At 42.7% G+C, this 26134-nt stretch overlaps 1 protein-coding gene and 1 long non-coding RNA gene across 5 annotated transcripts; one reads left to right on the top strand and one right to left on the bottom strand.

Moving 5' to 3' along the window:
* Window positions 1–9323: 9323 nt before the first annotated feature.
* LOC119324229 (F-box/LRR-repeat protein At3g26922-like) lies at window positions 9324–11433 on the top strand. The gene is made up of 3 exons (XM_037597996.1): window positions 9324–10264; window positions 10425–10574; window positions 10687–11433. Exons 1-3 carry the CDS (start codon window positions 9335–9337, stop codon window positions 11104–11106), a joined length of 1500 nt encoding a protein of 499 aa, XP_037453893.1. The 5' UTR covers window positions 9324–9334; the 3' UTR covers window positions 11107–11433.
* An 8717-nt stretch (window positions 11434–20150) lies between these two features.
* On the bottom strand, window positions 20151–23825 carry LOC119324172. 4 transcript variants are annotated; one of them, XR_005156799.1, is made up of 6 exons: window positions 23497–23825; window positions 23316–23359; window positions 23028–23131; window positions 22392–22882; window positions 21202–21310; window positions 20151–20575 (listed from the first exon to the last, which is right to left on the bottom strand). It is a non-coding gene; the product is annotated as an uncharacterized LOC119324172 (long non-coding RNA). The 4 variants fall into 4 exon arrangements; XR_005156801.1 differs by lacking the exon at window positions 23316–23359 and having other exon boundaries at window positions 22392–22613; window positions 22799–22882; window positions 23497–23823; XR_005156800.1 differs by lacking the exon at window positions 23316–23359 and having other exon boundaries at window positions 22392–22613; window positions 22811–22882; window positions 23497–23823.
* Window positions 23826–26134: the final 2309 nt, after the last annotated feature.

The raw sequence follows: 26134 nt of genomic DNA, 5'->3' as shown, positions 1-26134 counted from the left end.
TACTTCCTGTGTTGGTTCTTATATGCTAAAGACTACTGAGTTCAAGTAGGATTTATTGGAAAGAATTAAACGAAACTCTGAAGATTGGGGTTCCGACAATGGTAAGGAGTCAGGTATGACACCTAAATTTGATTGTGTTAAATCTTTTATGGATATCGATGCTTTTCGTGGATTTAGCGCTAAATATGGACTTGACTCTGAGATAGTAGCTTCTTTCTGTGAATCTTTTGCTACTCACGTTGATCTCCCCAAGGAGAAGTGGTTTAAATATAATCCTCCCACTGAAGTAAAAGTAGTTGCACCTATTACAGTTGAGGAAAAGACTATCACTTATAATGATCCTATTGTTCCTACTACTTATGTTGAGAAACCACCTTTTCCTGTTAGAATAAAGGATCATGCTAAAGCTTCAATTGTTGTTCGTAAGAGTAATACTAGAACATATACAACCCCTGAGCAAATCAAAGTTGAACCTAATATTTCTATGGTTAAAGATTTCTTGGATGATAATATAGATGGTCATGTTATTTACTTCTGTGGTGAAACTGCTAATATTGCTAGGCCAGATGCTAAGATACATAGACCTGTTGTAGGCATGCCTGTTATTTCTGTTAAAATAGGAGATCATCATTATCATGGCTTATGTGATATGGGTGCTAGTGCTAGTGCAATACCTTTTTCCTTATATGAAGAAATTATGCATGATACTGCACCCGCTGAAATAGAAGGTATTGATGTTACTATTAAGCTTGCCAATAGAGATACTATCACACCAGTTGGGATTGTTAGAGATGTTGAAGTCTTGTGTGGGAAAGTTAAATATCCTGCTGATTTTCTTGTTCTTGGTTCCCCAAAATATGACTTTTGTCCCATTATATTCGGTAGACCCTTCTTGAATACTGTCAATGCTAGTATTGGTTGTGAAAAGGACGTTGTTACAATTGGCTTGGGGGATATTAAACATGAGTTTAATTTTGCTAAATTTCGTAGACAACCCCATGATAAAGAATTGCCTAGTAAGGATGAAATTATTGGTCTTGCTTCTATTGCCGTACCTCCTACTGATACGTTAGAACAATATTTGCTAGACCATGAAAATGATATGTTTATGAATGAAAGAAGGGAAATAGATGAAGTATTCCTTCAACAGGGTCCTATTCTGAAACACAACTTACCTGTTGAAATCCTAGGGGATCCCCGTCCACCCAAGGGTGATCCCGTGTTTCAGCTCAAACCTTTACCTGATAATCTTAAATATGCTTATCTTGATGAAAAGAAGATACATCCTGTTATTATTAGTGCTAACCTTTCAGAGCAAGAAGAGGAAAGATTATTGAAAACTCTGAAGAAGCACCGTGCTGCTATTCGTTATAGTCTGGATGATCTTAAGGGCATTAGTCCCACTCTATGCCAACACAAAATAAAATTGGAGAAAGATGCCAAACCAGTTAGAGATCCTCAACAACGGTTAAATCCTAAGATGAAAGAAGTGGTAAGAAAGGAGATACTAAAGCTCCTTGAGGCAGGTATAATTTATCCCCTTGCTGATAGTGATTTGGTAAGTCCTGACCATTGCATCCCTAAGAAGGGAGGTATTACTGTCGGTCCTAATGATAAAGTGAATTGACCCCACAAAGAATTATTACAGGTTATAGGATGGTAATTGATTTTCGTAAATTAAATAAGGCTACTAAGAAAGATCATTACCCTTTACCTTTTATTGATCAAATGCTAGAAAGACTATCCAAACATACACATATCTGCTTTCTAGATGGTTATTCTGGTTTCTCTCAAATACCTGTGTCAGCGGAGGATCAATCAAAAACTACTTTTACTTGTCCTTTCGGTACTTTCGCTTATAGATGTATGCCTTTTGGTTTATGTAATGCACCTGCTACCTTTCAAAGATGCATGATGGCTATATTCTCTGACTTTTGTGAAAAGTTTTGTGAGGTATTCATGGATGATTTCTCCGTTTATGGATCCTCTTTTGATGATTGCTTGAGCAACCTTGATTGAGTTTTGCAGAGATGCGAAGACACTGGTCTCATCTTGAATTGGGAAAAGTGCCACTTTATGGTTAATGAAGGCATTGTCTTGGGGCATAAAATTTCTGAAAGAGGTATTGAAGTTGATAAAGCTAAAGTTGATGCTATTGAAAAGATGCCATGTACCAAGGACATTAAACGTATAAGAAGTGTCCTTGGTCATGCCGGTTTTTATAGGAGGTTCATTAAAGACTTTTCTAAAATCTCTAGGCCTCTGACTAATTTATTGCAAAAAGATATTCCTTTTGTCTTTGATGATGATTGTGTAGAAACATTTGAAATACTTAAGAAAGCTTTGATCATTGCACCTATTGTTCAGCCACCTGATTGGAATTTACCCTTTGAAATTATGTGTGATGCTAGTGATTATGCTGTAGGTGATGTTCTAGGGCAAAGAGTTTATAAGAAATTAAATGTTATCCAGTATGCTAGCAAAACTCTTGATACTGCCCAGAGAAATTATGCTACTACTGAAAAAGAATTCTTAGCGGTTGTACTTGCATGTGATAAGTTCAGACCTTATATTGTTCATTCTAAAGTAACTATTCACACTAATCATGCTGCTATTAAATATCTTATGGAAAAGAAAGATGCTAAACCTAGACTTATCAGATGGGTCCTCTTGCTCCAAGAATTTGATTTACATATTATTGATAGAAAGAGAGCTGAGAACCCCGTTGCAGACAACTTGTCTAGGTTAGAGAATGTTCTTGATGACCCACTACCTATTGATGATAGCTTTCCTGATGAACAATTAGCGGTCATTAATGCTTCTCGTACTGCTCCATGGTATGATGATTATGCTAATTACATTGTTGCTAAATTTATACCACCTAGTTTCACATACCAGCAAAAGAAAAAGTTCTTTTATGATTTAATACATTACTTCTAGATGACCCACACCTTTATAAAGGAGTAGATGGTGTTATTAGACGTTGTGTACCTGAGCATGAACAGGAACAGATCCTACGCAAGTGTCACTCCGAACCATATGGAGGACACCACGCTGGAGATAGAACTACACATAAGGTATTGCAATCCGGCTTTTATTGGCCTACTCTCTTCAAAGATGCTTGTAAGTTTGTCTTGTCTTGTGATGAATGTCAAAGAATTGGTAATATTAGTAGACGTCAAGAAATGCCTATGAATTATTCTCTTGTTATTGAAACATTTGATGTTTGGGGATTTTATTATATGGGACCTTTTCCTGCCTCTAATGGATATACACATATTTTAGTTGTTGTTGATTATGTTACTAAGTGGGTAGAAGTTATTCCAACTAGTAGTGCCGATCATAACACCTCTATTAAGATGCTTAAAGAAGTTATTTTTCCGAGGTTTGGAGTCCCTAGATATCTCATGACTGATGGTGGTTCACATTTTATTCATGGTGCCTTTCGTGAAATACTTGCTAAGTATGATGTTAATCATAGAATTGCATCTCCTTATCACCCACAGTCTAGTGGTCAAGTAGAATTGAGTAATAGAGAGCTCAAATTAATTTTGCAAAAGACTGTCAATAGATCTAGAAAGAATTGGTCCAAGAAACTTGATGATGCATTATGGGCGTATAGAAGTGCATATAAAAATCCTATGAGTATGTCTCCGTATAAGATGGTTTATGGGAAAGCATGCCACTTACCTCTTGAACTTGAACATAATGCATACTGGGCTATTAAAGAGCCCAACTATGATTTCAAACTTGCAGGTGAGAAGAGGTTATTTGATATTAGCTCACTTGATGAATGGAGAACCCAAGCTTATGAGAATGCCAAGCTGTTCAAAGAAAAAGTTAAAAGATGGCATGACAAAAGGATACAAAAGCAAGAGTTTAACATACGTGATTATGTGTTGCTATTCAACACTCGTTTAAGATTTTTTGCAGGAAAACTTCTCTCTAAATCGGAAGGTCCATACGTTATCGAGGAGGTCTATTGTTCCGGTGCCATAAAAATCAACAACTTCGAAGGCACAAGTCCGAGGGTGGTGAACGGTCAAAGAATCAAACATTATATCTCAGGTAATCCTATAAATGTTGAAACTAATATTATTGAAACCGTAACACCGCAGGAATACATAAGAGACACTTTCCAGAACGTTTCAGACTCCGAAAAGCAATATGTATGTGGTACGGTATGTAAACCGACTCCAAATCAATTCTAATGGCAATTTTTCTTCGTTTTGGAATATTTAAGAATTTTGGAAAGCAAGAAGTAATCCGGGAAGGACACGAGGCCTCCACGAGGGTGGAGGGCGCGCTCACCCTTACTGGGCACGCCCCCCTGTCCCGTGGGCACCTCGTGTGCCTCCCGAACTCCGTTTTCTTGCAGGTTACTTCTTTTGGTCGGTAAAAATTCATTATATAATCTCCCGAAGGTTTTGACCACCATATCACACACAAATCCTCTGTTTTTGTTTCGAGTTGTTTCTATTACAGATTTAGAGCAAGATGTCCTCTCAATAGTTAGTTGGGGAGAGTCGAGTGTCTCACCCGACGCCAGGTCCAGGAGCAAACAACGATGCTTATCACTTTGGACCATCAACGGAGGATGAGATGGAGGCCGACTTGACAAGGATAGATTCCATGGAGGAGGATCAAGAAGTTACCTCTCACTTCCAAGCAGGATTCATGATGGGGGAACTACAGAGCTCAGCAATTCCAAACTCGATCATCCCTTCCAATGTTAAATTTCTTTCTTATGAAAATATGAAAAAAGTGTCACTTGTTCTCCAGAAGCTCTGCAGCATCCTTTGGTAAAAGGAGCCTTGGCTGTCATGGGCAAGCTTTGCAAGGAAAATATGGACCTCAAGCAACAAGTCAATAAGCTCGAGGAGGAGAACCGTATACTAAGGGGCATCATCGCCAAAAAGATCACAATACCAACTCTGAAGAAGGAGACATAATCAGATGGGTATGGGCACTCCCCTTGGCAACTTCCAAGCTTGGGGGAGGTGCCCTGGTATCGTATCACCATCACACTCCTATCTTTACCGTTTTTCTTAGTTCGATCATTTTAGTAATATCTTGATATAGTAGATTGAAGTTTTGGTATGAATTAGTTTTGAGTTTTGCTTTGATCCTTCTATGTAATCGAGTCCGTGAGCTATCTATAATAAAGATTAGTGTTGAGTCAAGGGCTTTACTATCCTGCTATGATCTTGAGAAAATGGAAAGAATAAAAAGAATAAAAGAGTGCATATTAATGTTATGGATAGTAATGACTTCACATATAAAGAGTATGAGGCATAAAAGTTGTTGAGAGTTGACAAACATAGTTTTGGTCATCATTGCAATTAATAGGAAGTAATAAAGAAAGAGAGGTTCTCACATATAAATATACTCTCTTGGACATCTTTTATGATTGTTAGCACTCATTAAGTATGACATGCTAAAGAGTTGATGTTGGACAAGGAAGACAACGTAATGGGTTGTGTTTTCTCAGATCTTAGTTAAAGTATATTGTCATCGACCGTCCGACATGTTGAGCTTGCCTTTCCCCCTCATGCTAGCCAAAAATTCCTTGCACCAAGTAGAGATACTACTTGTGCTTCCAAATATCCTTAAACCCAGTTTTGCCATGAGAGTCCACCATACCTACCTATGGATTGAGTAAGATCCTTCAAGTAAGTTGTCATGTTGCAAGCAATAAAAATTGCTCTCTAAATATGTATGACTTATTAGTGCGGAGAAAATAAGCTTTATACGATCGTGTGATATGGAAGTAATAAAAGCAACGGACTGCATAATAAAGGTTCATATCACAAGTGGCAATATAAAGTGACGTTCTTTTGCATTAAGATTTTGTGCATCCAACCATAAAAGCACATGACAACCTCTGCTTCCCTCTGCGAAGGGCCTATCTTTTACTTTATTTCTTTTACATTATGCAAGAGTCAAGGTGATCCTCACCTTTCCCTTTTTCATTTTATCCTTTGGCAAGCACCTCATGTTGGAAAGATCCTGATATATATATATACAATTGGATGTAAGTTAGCATGAACTATTATTGTTGACATCACCCAAAGGTGAATACATTGGGAGGCGAAATTATAAGCCCCTATCTTTCTCAGTGTTCGATTAAAAATCCATAACCATAAGTATTGCGTGAGTGTTAGCAATTATAGAAGACTATATGATAGTTGAGTATGTGGACTTGCTGAAAAGCTCTATTCTTGAATCTTTTCGATGTTATGATAAATTGCAATTGCTTCAATGACTGAGATCATAGTTTGTTAGTTCTCAATGAAGTTTATGATCCATATTTGACATTGTGAATAGATTGTTAATTGACCATAAGAAATCATATGACAAATTCTATATATGTTGCTGTTATAAGAATGATCATGATGCCCTCATGTCCGTATTTTATTTTTATCGACACCTCTATCTCTAAACATGTGGACATATTTTTCGATTTCGGCTTCCGCTTGAGGACAAACGAGGTCTAAGCTTGGGGGAGTTGATACGTCCATTTTGCATCATGTTGTATTGCATTACGGGTTGTTATTATACATTACATCACAATACTTATGGCTATTCTCTCTTATTTTACAAAGTTTATCATGAAGAGGGAGAATGCCGGCAGCTGGGATTCTGGCTGGAAAAGGAGCAAATATTGGAAACATATTCTGCACAGCTCCAAAAATCCTGAAACTCCACGGAAGTCATTTTTGGAATTAATAAGAATTATTAAGCAAAGAAAGTATCAGAGGGGGCCCATACCCTGGTCACGAGGGTGGGGGCGCCCCCCCCCCATACTGGGCGCGCCCCCCTGTCTCGTGGGCCCCCTGGTGGCCCTCCGGTGCCCATCTTCTGCTATATGAAGGCTTTTACCCTGGAAAAAATCATGAGAAATCTTACGGGACGAAACTCCGCCGCCACGAGGCGGAACCTTGGCGGAACCAATCTAGGGCTCTGGCAGAGCTGTTTTGCCGGGGAAACTTCCATCCAGGAGGGAGAAATCATCACCATCGTCATCACCAACGATCCTCTCATCGGAAGGGGGTCAATCTCCATCAACATCTTCACCAGCACCATCTCCTCTCAAAACCCTAGTTCATCTCTTGTATCCAATCTTGTATCAAAACCACAAATTGGTACGTGTGGGTTGCTAGTAGTGTTGATTACTCCTTGTAGTTGATGCTAATTGGTTTACTTGGTGGAAGATCATATGTTCAGATCCTTAATGCATATTAATACTCCTCTGATCATGAACATGAATATGCTTTGTGATTAGTTACGTTTGTTCCTGAGGACATGGGTGAAGTCTTGTTATTAGTAGTCATGTGAATTTGGTGTTCGTTCGATATTTTGATGAGATGTATGTTGTCACTCCTCTAGTGGTGTTATGTGAACGTCGACTACATGACATTTCACCATTATTTGGGCCTAGAGGAAGGCATTGGGAAGTAATAAGTAGATGATGGGTTGCTAGAGTGACAGAAGCTTAAACCCTAGTTTATGAATTGCTTCGTAAGGGGCTGATTTCGATCCACTAGTTTCATGCTATGGTTAGGTTTACCTTAATACTTCTTTTGTAGTTGCGGATGCTTGCAATAGGGGTTAATCAAAGTGGGATGCTTGTCCAAGAAAGGGCAGTACCCAAGGACCGGTCCACCCACATATCAAATTATCAAAGTATCGAACGTGAATCATATGAGCGTGATGAAAACTAGCTTGACGATGATTGCCATGTGTCCTCGGGAGCACTTTTCTCATTATAAGAAATTGTCCAAGCTTGTCCTTTGCTACAAAAAGGATTGGGCCACCTTGCTGCACTTTATTTACTTTCATTGCTTCTTACCCGTTACAAATTATCATATCACAAAACTATCTGTTACCTACAATTTCAGTGCTTGCAGAGAATACCTTACTGAAAACCGCTTGTCATTTCCTTCTGCTCCTTGTTGGGTTCGACACTCTTACTTATCGAAAAGACTACGATAGATCCCCTATACTTGTGGGTCATCAGTGTCATGGGGAGGAGTGCCCACAGTCAGGCCCCGGGGATGTAGCCTTATCGGTGAACCTCGTTAACAAATCTCAATGTTGTGCTCGTGTGATTGCTTGGTCCTCGGATGATCAACGGTATGCCTCGGATTTATTCTAACACCGTGCATAAGCCACTCAATCTAACACCATGCATAAGCCACTCAATCCTCCCCTATCTTGCGCCATGAATTTTGGAAAATGATTCTAATCAGCCGGCAGATGTAGCACGGGGCGTCTGTCGCCTCACTTGCTTGATACTTGTCCTGCTTGACCACGCACATCTCCCTCCCTCATCTTTTCTTGCAACAACATCGTTGTTGTAGAACAGTGGCAGCCAACGATGACTACACCAGTGCACAACGCAGCTGGAGATGTGTTGCAATTTTTGCAACATGCGCCTTGTTGCAAAATTAGGTGCGGCGGAGATGTTGTTGCAATTTTTGCAACAAGGGTCTTGTTGCAGAAAAATAGGGAAGAAAAGGTTATGCAACATGGGTCTTGCTGCAGGAGATTAGAGAAGAAATGGTTTTGCAACAAAGGTTTTGTTGCAGAAATGAATAGAACGTTTTGCAACAAAGGCCTTGTTACAAGAGGAACAACGATTAGAATCACCCGACTGATCACGACTATAGTTGCGCCAGACGCGTAGTCGTCGGATACAAGTTTAATCGGACGACATGCAACCTCTATCAGCCACCCGAAACCTACGTCACTGGACGCGTGCCTCTGCCATTTTTCTGCAACATCATCTGGGTTGCAGAAGTCATACCGCAACAACGTCCTTGTTACAAAAACATTAATATGTGAAAAATATTCTGCAATATTATATGTGTTGCAAAAGTCCATCCGCAACGACGCACATGTTTCAAAAAAGTTAATGCGAAAAAAAATTCTACAACAAAATCTGTGTTGCAAAATTTCCGCAACAAGAGATATGTGCAAACGGTTCCGCAACACTGCCTTGTTGCAATTGTGAGGAAAGAGCTGGGCCGATGGATGCGCCAGATCAAACAGCTGTGAAGATGGCGGATCTTTGAAAATAATCCACCGGCGGACGCGTAGCGTCGCCCGTAAAGTTTCCAACAAGTTAATCGGTCACTTTAATATCTGCGTGAGAGGGATCAGAATTTGGTCACGAAATGTCCAAGTTGCAGAAATGAACAGCGAGAAGGCCCAGACGCTTCTTGCATCGGCCCATCCACGCGAAACCCTAGCAAGTGAGTGAGCATCTCACTTCGCATTGGTCGGAAGCAAGGGCACACCAGCCAGCTGCTCCCCGCCGCCGCCCGACGCCATGGATCCGCCCCTCTGGGTCGAGCAACTCATGCACTCCTGCCTTCCAGCCTCCCCGGTTTCCGCCACCGCCTCCCTCTCCGCCTCCACCTCCACCTCTGACCAGGACGGCGGCGGCGAGGACCGCATCAGCGCTCTCCCAAACGACCTCCTTTGCAATGTCGTCTCCCGCCTCCCCGTCAAGGACGCTGCCCGCACCGGCGCGCTCTCCCAGCGCTGGCGCGGCCTCTGGCGCGCCGCCCCGCTCGTCCTCGACGACGCCCACCTCCTCCCGGACGCCGCCGCGGCGTTCCGCGTCCTCGCCTCCCACCCGGGCCCCTTCCGCTCCGTCCGGCTCGTCCACAACCTCATCGACGAGTCCAACAAGGACGCGCTCCTCGCCGAGTGGCTCCGCCTCCTCGCCGACAAGGGCGTGGAGGATCTCATCCTCGCCAACGACCCTTGCTCCCGTGGAGCGATGCCCGTGCAGCTACCGCCGTCCCTCCTCAGCTGCGGCGCCTCGCTCCGCCGCCTCTACCTCGGCCTCTGGCTCTTCCCTTTCACCGTCGACCTCCCGCGCGGCCCCGGCGTCTTCCCCGACCTCCAGGAGCTCGGCATCTGTCACGGCATCACCCTGGAGCGCGATCTCGACTACATGCTCGCTTGCAGCCCCAAGCTGGAGATCTTGGCGCTCATCGGCACCTTCTGCCTCCCCAACCGCGTCCGCGTCCTCCACCAAAGCCTCCGTTGCATGGTGCTCTGGCATTCCCTTGTGGACGAGGTCAGCGCCATGGCCGCCCCGCACCTGCAGCGGCTCATCATCTACTGCACGAATCCCACTGGGCCTGGAACCACCATCAAGGTCAAAATTGGCTGTGCTCCTCAGCTCGCCGTGCTCGGCTACTTGGACACGGCCAAGCACGTGCTTGAGATCGGCGACACCATCATCAAGGTCGTCAAATTTCTCCCAGTGATCTTTGATTGGTGCCTTGTTTGACTTGCATTGAATTAGACAATCAATTTGAGTGATCTTTCCTTTTCAAAAATCAAAATTGAGCGATCTTCTAGTGGTAGCTGGCTTGAATTAAACTATCAGTTTGATCGCTTTGCAGGCTGGGGTGACAAAGGTTTGCCCAAGTACAGTGGTTCCAAGCGTCAAGGTGTTAGCTCTCAAGGTGCGTTTCAGAGTCGCTGCTGAAGTGAAAACTTTGCTGGGCTTCTTGAGATGCTTCCCTGAAGTAGAGACCTTACACATTATGGCTGTGAGTTTACTTTTTACCCTCTCTCTGCCTTCACAATTTGCATCATCACCATTTTGACTGCTTGGTTTGTTCCATCTTTCAATGAATTGAATGGCACACTTTGATTTTGCAGTCCGACAATGACACTGACTACTATGATGACCATGGTGAAGTCAAGGTAAGGGATAGGCTCAATTCCACCTTCTGGCAGCGGGTCGGTCCGATCGGATGCGTGCAGTCGCGTGTCAAGAGGGTGGTGTTCGATCAGTTCACCGGGGGGACAAACGAGGTTGGGTTCCTGAAGCTGGTCCTTGGGAGAGCTGTGCTGCTGCAGAAGGTGACATTCGTGCTGGCCCGTCCGGATTCTGTGGCGATGAGTGAGGCCATGTGCAAACTCCAGCCGTTGGCTTCGAAGAGAATGTGGGCCACTCAGGTTGTGGACAATCCTTCCTTTGAAGTCTCTGGGCGTGTGGCAGGCCATTTATGTTGGTACAAAGAAGCATCTGATCTTTCTATCACCGACCCGTTCATTTCTATGTTAAGGCTGTACTGATGGAGCATTCGTTAGAAGCTAGAGCATCGTCATTTGGCTGTTTATGTTAAGGCAGTACCAATGGAGCGTTCACCGCCATTGGCTGTTTGAGTGACTTATTTCTATGTTAAGGCAGTACCGATGGAGTGTTCATTAGCGTTGTCGTTTGAATGACTCGTATCTCTTTGTGAATGGTAGTGATGCATCGTTCAGTTAGCAGCCTTTTTTGGGTGTTGGAGATTTGGGCTGCAAAAGACTTGTCATGGCTTGGATATGCAGTTACTGTGGCTGTTGCTCATGTTGCTATCTGAATGATAAATATTGTTTCTGCACTCGAGGTGATTTTTACATTTTGGTATATGCATTCAAAGTGATTTTCATGGTCTGACTCTGTTAATGATGCAATTGGGCAAGATTTATGCTTAGTTTTAGTACTAAATGCTCTGGTTTGTTGTAAGTTCTGGAACAACTCCTGATAATTGCTGAAAGTTTCAGACTCTGTATAAGGGATAGAAACTTTGCCAATCCTTCTACACTCCTGCCAGCACTTACGTTACACTTTCTGTTAAAAAGGATCGAATTGACCATCTTTTCACTTCTTTGGACCCACCTGTCATGCACTTATTAATTACTCCCTCCGTTCCTAAATACTCCCTCCGTTCGGAATTACTTGTCGCGAAAATGGATGTATCTAGAACTAAAATACGTCTAGATACATCCATGTCTGCGACAAGTAATTCCAAACGGAGGGAGTGTATATAGACATATTTTAGAGTGTAGATTCACTCATTTTGCTCCGTATGTAGTCACTTGTTGAAATCACTAGAAAGACAAAAATTTAGGAACGGAGGGAGTATAATTCAGCGAACAAAAACTGAATAGAAAGCCCCCTGTTCTCCATGCCAAAATTTGAAGCTGAAAGTTCAGAAGCATGAATCACTCAAAACAATGATCCAAATGGTCTGAAACTTCCCCAGATTACTCATACATGTATTATTCAATTTCTGCATATGTTTCAAAATTTTCTGTCAAAATTCAGTCAAATTTTGTAACTGAATGTTCAGAAGCATGAAAACTCTAAAACAAATGATCTAACTTCGCTCAAACTTTCCCAGATTAAGCATATATGTTATTCTTATTTCTGGAACTGTTTCAATGAAAATCTGGAAATATGAAATTTCTGTCCAAATTTGCAGGTGAAAATTGAAGTCGATGTTTCTCCCAATCAGCTGATACAAATCAGCTGAGACTCTCCTAGAATGGACAAATATATATTTTTGACATTATGGAACATTTCCATGTTTTCTCCGGGCACTTCAATTTTTCATTCTAAGTTGTAACGCACATATGGGCATCATTTTGACCATCCTAGGGCTGGAATCAAAAACACATACGCACCGTGTGAGTGTTCTAAAACAAGAAAGGTAAAATAGGAGTATCTCTTTTAAGACATGATGCACATTCTAAACACACCCTACAACTGTCAGCGAACCAGGCTCAGATTTATGAATAAACAACAGATTGACATTCAGATAAAGTAGCAATCCGATGCAGCACAATTAACAGAACAGAGCAAATTGATAGGTTTCAGATACCTGTTGTTTTAACGAAAGGTATTGGCTTTTGTCCTTAATTCCAAATACAACCAAAAGGACCGTACTGCATACCACATGTCTATTTTGAAGGTGCAGCGCAGCCTTAGTAGGCGCCATCCCCTTCAGCTTGCAGGGCCTCCATGCAGATATTCAGATGTCTAATTTCTCCTCAACAGCTGTCTAATTTCCCAAAATTATGCACAACCAAAATGCAGATATTCAGATGCTTAACCCTTGGCAAATCGCTTAGGACAAAACATACAAGGAAGCTAACAGCTTAAAACAAATGATGTGCATGATACATGGAAAATCAAGCTTCAGAATAACCTGAGAGATTTGAAAAAAAAAACACACATGCTAACAAAAATGATCATTACTGATTCGGAAAACAACATTAGCCAAGTAGCAGTGCCAATAATTACTCTAGAAAACAACCTCCACATACCTTGATCTTCCCCCTCTGGCTCTAATAATGTGTCTTTGTATCTTTCTCGGTACACAAAACACAAAACACATCAATCAGAAAATTAATTGTGGTTATCAACATCCATGAAAAAAAACTTTTAACTGGCTGTCACGTGCCGGTCCTGTAGGAAAATCAAAGCCTCTGTGGTGGAGCAAGAGAGGTTATTAATGTAATCACTACTGATATGTTCCTCAGAACTAAAAGCATATTCGGATGGCACTATGGACGCCGGAATAGCCAATATGCTGTGGGCTATCCTAGAGAAAACCAGGTACTTGGTTGAGTTGGTTTCCCGCCATTGTAAATATATCCAACTTTTTTCCGCGGACACAAATCTTCTTTCAAATATTGATCCAACTCACTATTTGATTGGCATTTCTTTGACTAATATCATGCCCCATTCTGCAAGTGGATCATCCTCCTCTTCCATCTCTTGAGCATGAGGACTCCCAGGATCTTCTTTTTGGTGATGAGAGGAAATCTCTAAAGAGTAATCACCTAAGAACATTTGAATTGCTTTCTTCAATTTGTGCATCCATTTATCAGCATTGGTCTCACATCCAAAGTCCTTTAAGAGATATTTAAGAAGATCGAACCTGAATGTCTGATCGAATACCACGGGAACACAAATTGCCCAGTAGGATTCTTTCCATTACACATTTAACTTGATTTCCTTTGCTTTTTTTTTGAAAGGAGGATTACCCTCAGTCTCTGCATCGCCGATGCACACAACCATCTTTATTGCATTATTCAACAAGGCCTTACAAAATAAAAACATAGATTGACCCAGAGACACCTTCCTGACGAAAGTTGTCACCCTACCTACAAGATTGATGCACCCCAAGAAATCATGTGGCCTCACTAAGCCGCCCGCCGGCTAGCCGGGAGCACGAACCGGTCTAGTAGATCCTCAGCATGCACCGCATGCGCAGGCGATAGAATTTGTTGCCGCCTTATTCCGCAATGCTATCTTCAGGAGCAATCAATGCACTGATCTTGCCAGACCCTTCTGCCGTCGACACCACCACGACGTTGGGCAATTCCAAGCCTACTGCGTGCCCATCAAACGGTATCCAACACCGAGACCCTGCTGCACCTTGCCACCAAGACTCACCGGCATTGATACTGTAGATGGCATGCCACTCAACCTTGGTCACCCCACGAGAAGAATACAGAGACCTGCGCCCAGCCACGAAGCCAAACACTTGTCCCTCCAGCCGATGTACAGTCTCAAAGATGATGCCCCCACGGGGGTGACGACGCAGGAACCTCGCCATCATCTGATCCGGAAGTAGAGATGGCTAGTGTGATACTTTAGATACAAGTTTGGTTACTGTTGTAAAACACCTTTAGCAACATGCATACATCTTCAGCCATTTTCCATTCAGCGAGTGAAGGAGCATATTTGTATTTCTTGTCTTGTTGTTCTAAAACATTAAATGAACTTCTAAAAGGTATAGCTGATTGAAGTATGTGAAATTCCAATGAGTAGGTACATCAACTGAAGGCTGCTTATAAAAAAATATCCTGCTTGGCTGATTATCTCTTGAAAAATTTGGCCTCTGGTTTGTGAACTCTTCCCATATTTTGCAGATTCTCTAATATTGTCGACTCTAAATTCCCTAATAATGTGACATTGATTTCCTCTCACATTGGTACGTTCAACTCATACAACACTACCTCGATGAATCTATCGAATCGGCATTGTCTAGACAAAACCAACTTGAATACGTTGAGCTAGTGTACTTTTGCCTCCTAGCTCTAGAACGCAACTCTAGACCAGACGGTTCTTTTCCACTCTGAATCAAATTCCCAACGCATCTCATGCCCTAGGAGATTTTACCATGTGAGTGCCAACGACTAATCGTCCTCATCATTTTTGCTCCCTTCCTGCACTTGGTCGTTCTCCCTGTAGCTACTACACATGATTGTGCTACACGTGAACCTGGTTATTTATAGAAGATCAGCGAGTGAATGAACATAGAGGGTGGCCTGGACATTATTCCTTCAACAAACTTCACATGCCTTGTGAAAGCCTATTTCGAGACAGACTTCGCATGCCTGCTGTTGCGTCCAGTTATTTCTACTGCATGTGCCATTCATGTCAACGAGTTCTTTCTTTTGAAGAATTGTGACGTTCTTAGTGTGAATTGCTCACCTGCCGTATCACCAACCATACACCAAATTGCTACCAATGCAGTACAAATTAGTCAATGCATAATGGAGAAACAACTTAACACTTGGTAGTTTTTAAAAGAAATAGTAGGAGAAGAGTGTCCTACTGTATGTTATTGAAAGTGATACATATGTCAAGAAAAAAATTGGTGTTGATTATTTTCCGACATGAAATAGATAGGTAGAAACATGTGGGTGAGTCAACAAAAATATGATTCTTATTTCAATTATTTATATGAAACTAATGCAATATATGTGAAGTCAAAAAACCAAATAGCTCCACAAGGCTTGTGAGACGTCAATCGCCAAGATGATCAGATGGGACCAGAACAACGTTGTTGCTTTTTGTTTGGGTTATTATAATCATCTTTCACAAACTAAAACACACTTGTTATTTATAAAGACTTGGAATCATCATCACTGCACATGATCGATGATGTATGCACGAGTCTCTGTGCACTAGAGAACTTCTGGTTGACAACACATGTATCCTTCCTTCACTCTGGAGGTAAGGAAAATTAGCATGTCTTGAAATTACAATCAGTTAAGCAAATCATTTATATCCAAGCCTGGGAAACCGGCCAAGTTTAAATTTTCAATATATGCTCTGAAGCCGGAAAAAACTTGGCACTTAAGCTTAGAAATTGGATTGATTTGGCCACCCATCCAGTCGAAGAAATTAGACCAACGACATGGCAGTAGTTTCTCACACGGAGCAACCCAGTTGATAAAGAAGAAAAATCATTCAAGAGAAAATCTACATAAATCCCTTTTTAAGAAGATGAAGAATAAATAAAAATCAATTTGGAATCTCCCTCAAAATGATCTTGTAGTAAACAGAAGTAGGAAAACTATTTGAGAGATAACATAGCAGTAAAAAAGAATATTATGGAAAAAATGTACGAAACTAGGAAATGTTCGAAATGTGGGAAATAGGAAATATGAAGTGAGGAAGAGATGATATATTGTATAGTATATTACTCCGTATTTATACTGGTGAAAAAAATGAGCATTAACAGCGTGCCCCGGAAGCGGCTCTGACCAAACAGAATGAAGTCAACCCCTCCACCCCCACCCCCACTGGTTAGTCGGTGTGTAGAAAGCTCCGGAGGCGTTTGCATTTCCAAAACCACATGTAGTTTGTGAACATTGGAGGTGGTTTTAAAATTCGAACCGCCAGCCGTCCTTTCACCACTCTAGAAAGCCTAAGCAACCCCCACACACACTCAATTCCCACTATTACTCTGCTGCTACTCACTTCCTCTGCTCCTACTAGAAGGAATAGATCTGCCACTTCCCTCCTTGCTGCCCTTGCCGCATTTGACGTATCAACACCCGAGGAAGTAAAGGGGGATAAGTCTGTTGGGACCACCACTGCCTCCGCCCGCATGTCTTATGGAAGACCACGCGGAGGAGTTCTTCCTGCCGTCGGCACTGCCTGCCCTGCCGCCATTGTTGCATCCACCACGTCAACTCCTGGATGGGTAAGGGCAGTAAGTATACTAGCGCCACCAATGCCTCCGCTACCAAACTTTGCCGACATTGCTGCCCAACTGTTGGGAATTTTGGCGATGTACGGCCTCGAGTACGTGAAGAAGGACCCACTCGCACTGAAACGGCGAGCTCCCTATCATTTAGGGTCCAGTGGTGGGCTTCTAGGATCCGGAAGTTGTTCCCACCTCCACTACCACCGGATGTTCCCCATCGGACAAAGTTAAGGGGGGCAGTGCGGCCTTCCTAGCAACCACCGTTGCCACCCCCGATCCTAATGGGTGACCTTGAAGAGGCCTCCGCGAAGGCGCCCAAAACCGCACTAAAGAAGTGACGAGTGAACCATCATACTGGAGGGATGACGCGGGAGGCAAAGAAGCCTTGAAAATACATGTAGTACTGTATTAAATGGAATATATTTTCAAGTATGTGGTTCTTTCATAATCAAAACTGAATGATCTAAAGTGGAATGCATTTTCCTACAGATTATATATAGTAGGAAGTGTTATTCTTGCATGTGTAATCCTTTGGCTCTTTCTTTTTGAGATTTGTGTAGTCCTTTGGTACAAAACACAAGTTTTTTGGGTGTAACAACCTCCGGCGTCGTTAAACCCAGAAGTACATAATCCCGACCGGTACAATAGATATGCCTTGCCGCCGCCAACTCGTTCCATCACCGCAGCCATCTCCGGTCGACAGCGACCTTGCCGAACATGACAAGGGAGCACTTTGAAGGGCATTTGTACATTTCTCAGAGGGCCTTTCTTCTTAGTTAACCTGCTGAGAAACTAAACGTTGTTAATGTTCTCGCTACCTAACCGACAAGCAAACATAACAATCATTGTCAAATCAAGGCACGAGATAAATTCCAGGTTGATTCTAGATGGCCACATTACAACCAAACAAAACCAAAAGAACCCTACTGTGGAACAACCTAGTGGTTAATTCGCGAGTTACATCACCAGCATCCCACGAAGTCCTCAACACTGCCTGATCTCCAACATTCGTATCTGCACTACTCTGGCCGTGGTCACTGTGCGCTTGATCTTGCAGCAACGCCTTGTTCCAGCTTCTCCTTATCAGCCCTGTTTCCAAAACCTGTCCAGTATCTCAACAACTTGTGAATAAGAGGAACAAAAGGTAGTATTTTTTGTATTCATCTGAACTAAGACTTATGAATAAGTTTGATTTTCAGCTCTGCAAATTTTGGAGTCTTTGTTACAGTACCAAACTAACAAATAACCAAAGTCGGCCAGGAGCACTAGTTACCACATTCTCATGAGTCATCACAGGGTGAAAAAAACACATCAAGAAGCGTGCAAAGGCGCACCACAGTCCCTAGTCAATCTGAGATAGAGGTAGGTGGACAGTTTAAAATGTTCATAAACAGTAAAAAAAATATGGGTGCACTGCCTCTAGGCTCTCGTGCTGCTGGTTTCAATCAAACAGTTGAGCTGCGGTTTAGGTCTAGTGATGACCAAATACGATTTTCCTGCCTCCTTATATCTATTAAAGCAAAAATGGGGACAACATATGTCCTGCTTGACTGTATTAAATATTTCTAAGGTAAAACAAACTAATGCGAACTTGAAACAATGTCCTCCCATTAGCTTGGCCATAAAAACAAAACAATTCTTGCAACCCATTGCCTTTTCAATTCCACGATGCCTCTAAAAGTGAACCAGTACTATTTCTGTCTCGCACTATGTGAGATATTTTCTTCTACTAATCTGACTCCATTGAAAGTTGAAAAGACAACTAGAACAAATAAACAATTAAATCACTGGCATGTCCTGAGCTGAAAGGTAACAACGACCAAACTCTGCACTCACACGATAGTGAAGTATCAAACATATGAGTAGGTGTGTGATAACTACGAACAGAAGGGGAAACTAGGATGCAGCATAAAGTTTACCACTTGATATTGTCGGTGTCGACAACAACGATGGTGGGAAGTTGCTATATGTGTGCGCGTTGGGGTAGCAGACATCTGAAACAAACACCCCCTCAATCTGGAATGTGTTGACGTCAAGAGAGAAACAGTGTGCATCCGGTGGCTTTCGCGACCTATGTAGGAACAAGTGCCTTCCCATTGAGCCCATGAACAAGTACCTAGAATCCACTGGGATTGTCATCTCCAACTGCCATTGGTTGGAACTCCCAAAGTTGTTTTGCCTAATGGTATAGCTAAGGTAATTTGTGACTTCGGCACACACGAACATCCCAAGCATAACCTCCACAATGGCTATATCCACACCAGGAATACCTCTGGCTTCGGGTGGGGGTTCTGCAATGGAGAACTCCATCTTCGGGGTGTCAAGCACCAACAAATTGTCCCTCAAAATTGTCACCCAATAGAAGCACCCATAGGCGTATTGGCGCGTGAATAAGCAAGACATCCTTGTCGGCAGCGGCAAGCCAGCAAATAAATCGCTCCAGCTCTGGGATGAAATGGCTCGCCATTGTCCGATGTTGGAAGAGAAGACAAAGGCAAACGTCTTAGTTTAACATTGCACCATCCAGACCACGCTGAATGATGTCTCTTCCTCGTCGCCAAAAGAAGCGAGGAAGGCCTGTGGTTCTGTCCAGAGTGCGTCGTCCACGGACTCGGCTAGGTCACCAGGGATTGGGGGGAGCTGGAGGTACCGTCGGTGCAAGGGGTCGCACACCGCCACCTCCCTGAAGATGACTTCAAACTTGGGGTATCTTTCGAGGAGGACCCGGCCGTCCCGGACGTCCTGGACCGCCCAGTAGGAGGCGGGACCGGGTAGGAAGGAGAAGGAGGAGTCGGCGGCAAGGGTGACGGCGCTGGCTGCCGACGCGGAGGGGTGTGGCGTGACGATAGCGTGGAAGACTCCTTCGTCACCAAGGAAACAGAGGAAGGGTGGGGTGTTGAGCCTGCGGTAGCGCCGGATGAAGGAGCGGTCGCACTACCCCAAACTGACTTTTTCCTGACGGCCAAAATCCGTCAGGAACGAAGCGATTTTGTCAGGAATGATACCCCACCGCTAGGAAACTCCCGTCAGCAACAGCTTGTCAGGAAAGATCGCCGTTCCTGACGGTACCCGTCACGAACAGATTTTCCTGACGGCGTTTCCTGACAAGTGCCTGGAGCCACCCAAATTCATATTCCTGACGGCCTCACCGTCAGGAGATACCGTCAGAAAACTGGCCGTTGGGAACATGTTATGTTTCCTGACAGCTAGTGGCACTAAGGACCATACCTTCAGGAATGAGCTCTACATATCCATGACGGCTGGCTTCGTCGGGAAAGAATTAAAACGGTCCTCAGGAATGAACCAAGAGCAAATAAAAATATTATTGGAAAGCGGTATATATATTCAAAGCCACATGCCAAATCATTTCACATTCATGTATACACAAAGATCATATAACACGGTTTAAAATCACATCCAATTCCTAGGTCACAATGTACCCATCCAATTTATTTAAATCTCGTTATTCACAAGATCTACATATTCATATCCAAGTCATGATTCATGGAGCCTTAACTTAACAGGAGGTGTCACCAAATACGAAACACGGATACTGGTTGATTCCTAAATTGCCAAGAGAAGCAATTGACAAAGAGAGCCTACCTGCACCCTATTTCACAATATTAACAACTAATTATACTACTGGAATTTCTAAATGTTGGAGTAGAACTATGCTCATCCACATGAGTAGCATGAGGATGGTCTTCCATCATGGGAAGATTCTGTTAATGGAGTGCATTCCCTTGGGCTTGGAATGTTCCATTCACCTATACAATAGAAAAATATAGGAGATTTTAATGAACAACGGTGAAAGGCAAAACTGTGATATGTACAAGCTTTCAAACCAAAAGGTAAACTACAGCTCATGACTTTTCTTATTGCCAAGTATAGGCTGCAATTAAATGTAACATGAACATAATTAAAAAAAGGCAAGAAAAATTAAATGATTGCCATCCAATGCCCTATACCCATAGTTTTCATGGCAAATGAAAATTTGTCATGACCAACCACCTTCACAACTTTACGTGGTAGCAAAAAAAATCATCACTTCATAGGAAAAATCTAAGTATGACGAGCACTAAACTGCATGTACAGAACTAGCACTACATGTAGAAAACTAGCAGTAAGCGTCATATTTATAGCTTTGCAATGCAAGTTCCGAACATCGGTAGTTTAACATTACTACAAGAACTTGCTGTATCTCAAGTAAGGACAAAACATGGGCATGAGCTAAAACAGTTGCGGAGCCTAAACAAGCTGCAAGGTAATCTGAAAATTCATCATCTTGAATATGTCAAAAACAAGAAGGAAGCAGACGATGCAAAGCTAGCTGATAAGAAAAGACTAATATGACTGGAACTGTCCTGGGGTGGTTCCTTACAGACTTGCTCACCAGAAGTTCAAGTGGAGGTGCTCAAGGGCGTTCGCCCACCCAAGGGTCTTACAAGTCTATGTCTCCATCACCACTACGCCCAGTACCTGGAACGATTTCTTCTCAGAAGCTGTATTCATGAAGGAAATTAGAATAACTGGAGACATACTCATAAATGCAGTCCTTAGATATAATATTAAGAGTTTAAGACAATGTTTTTTTGTTGCAAGAACACATTAATGAAAACTGACTGGAATAGAAATTAGAAACTCTAAATGATCTATAAATGGATCTCACCAGTCATAGTGAATCATTTCCTAAAATTATAAGCTAACATGTACAGAGAACATATTTAATTTTGTATGACAACTTAAATCATGAACTAAGTTATACTAACTAGATGGTTGCAGTACACAGTCACTTAAGAAGGCAGCAACCACTAACTGAAATACACAAACACTTGGGCAGCATGAACAAGTTTACAAACCAAAAGGAAACTTCAGTTCACGACACACACATGTTGTTATCCACCAAGCAAGTGAAGAAGTCTTTTATTAAAGCTAAGTGTAGGCTGCACTTATGAAGAGCTAACAGGAACATAACGTACTAGGAAGAAAAGGAAATAAAATAAATGTTTATAATCCAATCCAAACTGAAAGCCAAGACCATGCACCTTTCGTACTTGAACTTGCTCCTCTACTTGTTGAGGTTGTCAAATATTTTAATACATGAATAAAATGTCAATACCATGCACATTCGAAACCATTCCAGCTTGCTATATAGCATCTATAGTGCGACAAACAGTTAGGTTTATGTGCAAATCATCAACAAGACCTATAGCACAGTCAGAGCAAATATGTGTAAAAGACATATATATGCAGTTGTGCACTGCACTGGCACGACACTACAAGGACAGAACTAGCACCACATTTACACAGAAAGAAACAGAGCAGCACATAAGCAAGCAGCAACCACTAATTGAAATACACAGGCACTGATTAAATAGATTGTTTCATATCATAAATTATTAACACATGAACTAGTTTGATGCATCCCTGTTTTGATGACACCACAATCTTACATGCACTATACTACATTGCTCTACTTGTATAATTCAGCTGCAGTTTACTTTGCTAACCATAGAAGTAACATGATCACAACCATTGTCAAGTTTGTGCATAGAGGAATTGGGGATCATAACAACAACTTACCGTATCACTATCATTCATCTTCTAATCTTGAAAAGGAAGAAGCTCTTGGGTATTTCTTATCCATCTTGCTATATACCAACTGTAGTGCAACAAATAGTATATATCCTGTCTTGGGGTAGAACCATGCTCATCCAGATGAGTAGCATGAACATGGCCTTCAGCATGGGAAGGATCTGCCAGCGGAGTACCGGCATCCTCTTGGGCTTGGAAGGATCAATTCACCTACAATGGAAAAGAATATAGCATATTTCAATGAACAATGGTGAAAGGCAAAACTGTAATATATGTATACAAGTTTTCAAACACAAAGGTAAACTCCAGCTCATGACACACATGCTATTAGTCACCAAACAAATGAAAAGGTCTTTTCTTGGTGCCAAGTGCAGACTGCAACTATGAAGAAGTACCAGGAACATAACTTTGAAGATCGAGATGACGTTCCTTCCAATATACTGGATGTGCGTCTTGAAGATGCTTTGTGGTGGGTTCTTCTGAAACCATGGACATAGCATGTCGCTTTAATTTCAGATTAACAATAATTGTAGTGTTCAAGTTTGTTGCTGCTGCAGGCCCATACTTTCTTTCCTACATATGAAAACATGCTCTTTCAACAAACTTTCCATGAGTGGAACTTACCAACATGCCTGGATTGGACTTCTTGATCGAGAGGGTTGTGGTGTGGCAATGTCACTTCTCAAACTTGGCCTTTGTAGCGCTACAACTTCCTGATTTTGTAAGACCTTCAATGAAGAGAAAACAATAAAGCATGCATACGTAAACTGCACCTTCCTGAACAGGGGACATAACCTACAGCTTGCAGGTATTGACACGCATACAGATATGTATCACAACTCATCAATGAGACCAATTGAGGAACAACCCGATTTAATGTATGCACAAACTTAAAATTGCGCAGCACACTACCTAGACAGATGGCGACTATATCCCCATGGCTGTTGCCCTCAATCCTTTCAGAAGAACAACAAAACATCATTGTTTTAATCTCAAGAAGAGTGTACTAAACAATGAACATATTGCTGCAGCACATGTAAATTATTTGGAACAGCAATAGATGGGGAGGGGGAAGGAGAAGACGGGCACTCACTGGTCGGGGAGGGAGCCACCTCCACACGGCGACGGAGGTGGATCTGGAAGTTCGCCGGCCAGGGACGCGGATCTGGAAGTTCGCTGGCCAGGGAGGCGGATCTGGAAGTCGCCGGCGATGGGGGCCGCGCTAGATGGGGAGGGAGGCTGTGCTGGAGGCGTGGAGTCGGTGCTCAACGGCGATGTGGGCGGCGCTCGATGGGGAGGGAGTCGGCGGATCAGAACTGGACGGCGGACACGGGGGCAAGCGGCGGCGCTGGTCGTGGGAGTAGGAGGAGCAGACCGATGGGGGAAGACCGGACCCTGTTTTAGGGATTTTGACCAAGCGCTCCACACGTGACCACAGCCACGCGAAAATATCCGGTATCCCAAACGAAAAAATCAGGCGCCTCCCGAGCGAAAATATCAGCGCGTCCCGCGAACGTTTCTTCCCGACGGCCAGGTACACATTCCTGAAGGTGCGTATCTGATTCGCGACGTGGATTGGGCCCCGACGCGAACGTGCCACCTCTTTCCTGAAGGTTATTCTATTTCCTGAAGGCTATCATGAAGAGCGTCAGGAACGTTGCCATCTTTCCTCTCGGCGGACCGTCCACGTCAGGAACGTGCCCACGTTCCTGAAGGAGGCATCGGGCCCGTCACGATGGTGCCTGGCCGTCACCAAAAAGTCTGTTTCGGGTAGTGTCGGCGATCAGGTGGCGAGAGGAGGTGCAGCCGGCGGATACGTGCACGAGATCAGCAGGGTTGGGAAGGCGGAGGAATATATCCACCAGGAGCTCGCCTGGGATCGGCGGCGAGTCCATCTCGTGCCCGCACGCGGCTCTCAGGCTGGTTGCTCTTGTTGTTGTTGGCGACGGTGGCGGCGGGGGTACCGAATACCAATGCCTAGAAGATCCCTATGAACGGGATTGCACATACACGCTTGGCCCATTAAGAAAGGAAAAACACATTTGGGCGTTTTTTAATTCTTTGCCTTATTTTTGTGAGGAGCAATATTATGTACATTTTTTAGGGTAAGTAACTTTATTATTATCTAAAAAATGTTTGAAATCTCTTCCGAAATTATTTGTAGCCACACCTCACAGCGTACATCACTAACACCTAACTTGGGAAAACTACCAGACTTCAGGTAAACCACGGGCCCATAACTACCGACATATATAGGAACACTGGTTCAACGACTCGATGGTCTTACACTTGAATGCATTACCAATCATCTAGCGTTGCAGTTATCTTGTCGAAACCATATCTCCTGACTGTAGATATCAAAAAATAGTTCCATTTAGTGGGCTTCGACTGTACTTTGCGAGAGCCAGAGTATAAATACCACGCGATTTCATCCCAATAGTGTCCAACGATCCAACCAACAGCCAAAAAAGTTGTCAATACTCTACACCATTCTCTACCAGCATATCCCAGGTTAATGTCACCATCCCCATGCTTAATTCAATAGCATAGTTTTTTTAACCCAGATGGTTGAGAGTGACAACTGAAACAGATTTAAAGTGAGCAAGTTGATTAATTCATGTTTACTGCCAGCAAGATACACAATTCATTTACAGAGGAAGCACACAGCAGGAACAGAACCTCTCAATTGCGCCATAAGCAAGTAGCACAAACAAATTCGCTTCACTTTGTCACTGAAATAATATGAAATATTCTAAAAAATTTAGGGAATTAGTGAGGGCTAGCAAATAATTTGTGAACACACATAATTTTTTTCTTTCTAATGAGACTCCACAAATTTATACTTTTGTTCATTTGGAAAAGAAGCACTGTGAATGTCAGATGGCTAGCCAACGCAGCTTAGCATCTAAGGCAAAGATAGTTCTACCAATGTAGCTAGTATGACGTGCAAGGGGATATGCCGTACGTAGTCTGTTGAAGATGCGAATGCCCGAGTATACAATTGCTTTGCATCAATTCCCGGTGCATCCTATTCCCATGGATCAGTATATACATACAATCTAGTGCCGCTAATGTTTGTCACAATGGCTCCCCCGATCAAGCCTCCCATGAATTCTCCTCCATATCTTCAGTCACATTCAATGATTTCACTGTGTCTTTGTTCACGTTAATTAGGAAAACTACTAGTCTTAGGTGAATCATGGGGGCGATAGCTACTACCATATATAGATACAGAGTTCAACCACTCGATGGTCTTAGACTTGAATGTATCAACTATCATCAGACTTTTTTTTTTATCTTGTGAAAAATATATCTCCTAGTTGTACTACCAAACAATAGTTAAGTATTGCTGGGCTTCCTTACTCCGTAAGAGGCAGACTATAATAAACAACCCACACTTTTCGTCATCACTCCTTCCTACTCCCTCCGTTCCAAAATAGATGACTCAATTTTGTACTAACTTTAGTACAAAGTTGGGTCATCTATTTTGGAACGGAGGGAGTAATAAGAAAAAGAAGGAGACATCAGACATATACGCTCAATTTGCTCAGTATAGTGTTTGAACACACCGAGGTTGTCTTCTCCAAGGATCAATCAAGTCAAGGTGTCTCGTTTACAGACGGGAGCATGCACATTGAAATACGTTGGGCCTCTCAACGAGCTTGCCTCAAATAAATACACTTAAAAACCTGATTGACACAGCACAAACAGAGCTACAGTATCTTCACCGT

This window comes from Triticum dicoccoides, chromosome 6B (genome assembly GCF_002162155.2).
Source record: "Triticum dicoccoides isolate Atlit2015 ecotype Zavitan chromosome 6B, WEW_v2.0, whole genome shotgun sequence".
NCBI lineage: Eukaryota > Viridiplantae > Streptophyta > Magnoliopsida > Poales > Poaceae > Triticum > Triticum dicoccoides.
This window is presented reverse-complemented; position numbering and strand designations above follow the sequence as displayed.

Bases quoted from the DNA above. Each gene is read 5' to 3' on its own strand.
- LOC119324229 (XM_037597996.1), top strand. From the start codon at position 9,335: ATGGATCCGCCCCTCTGGGTCGAGCAACTCATGCACTCCTGCCTTCCA. The intron at 10,265-10,424 runs GTCGTCAAATTT...ATCGCTTTGCAG, and splicing joins TCGGCGACACCATCATCAAG to GCTGGGGTGACAAAGGTTTG. The intron at 10,575-10,686 runs GTGAGTTTACTT...TTGATTTTGCAG, and splicing joins AGACCTTACACATTATGGCT to TCCGACAATGACACTGACTA.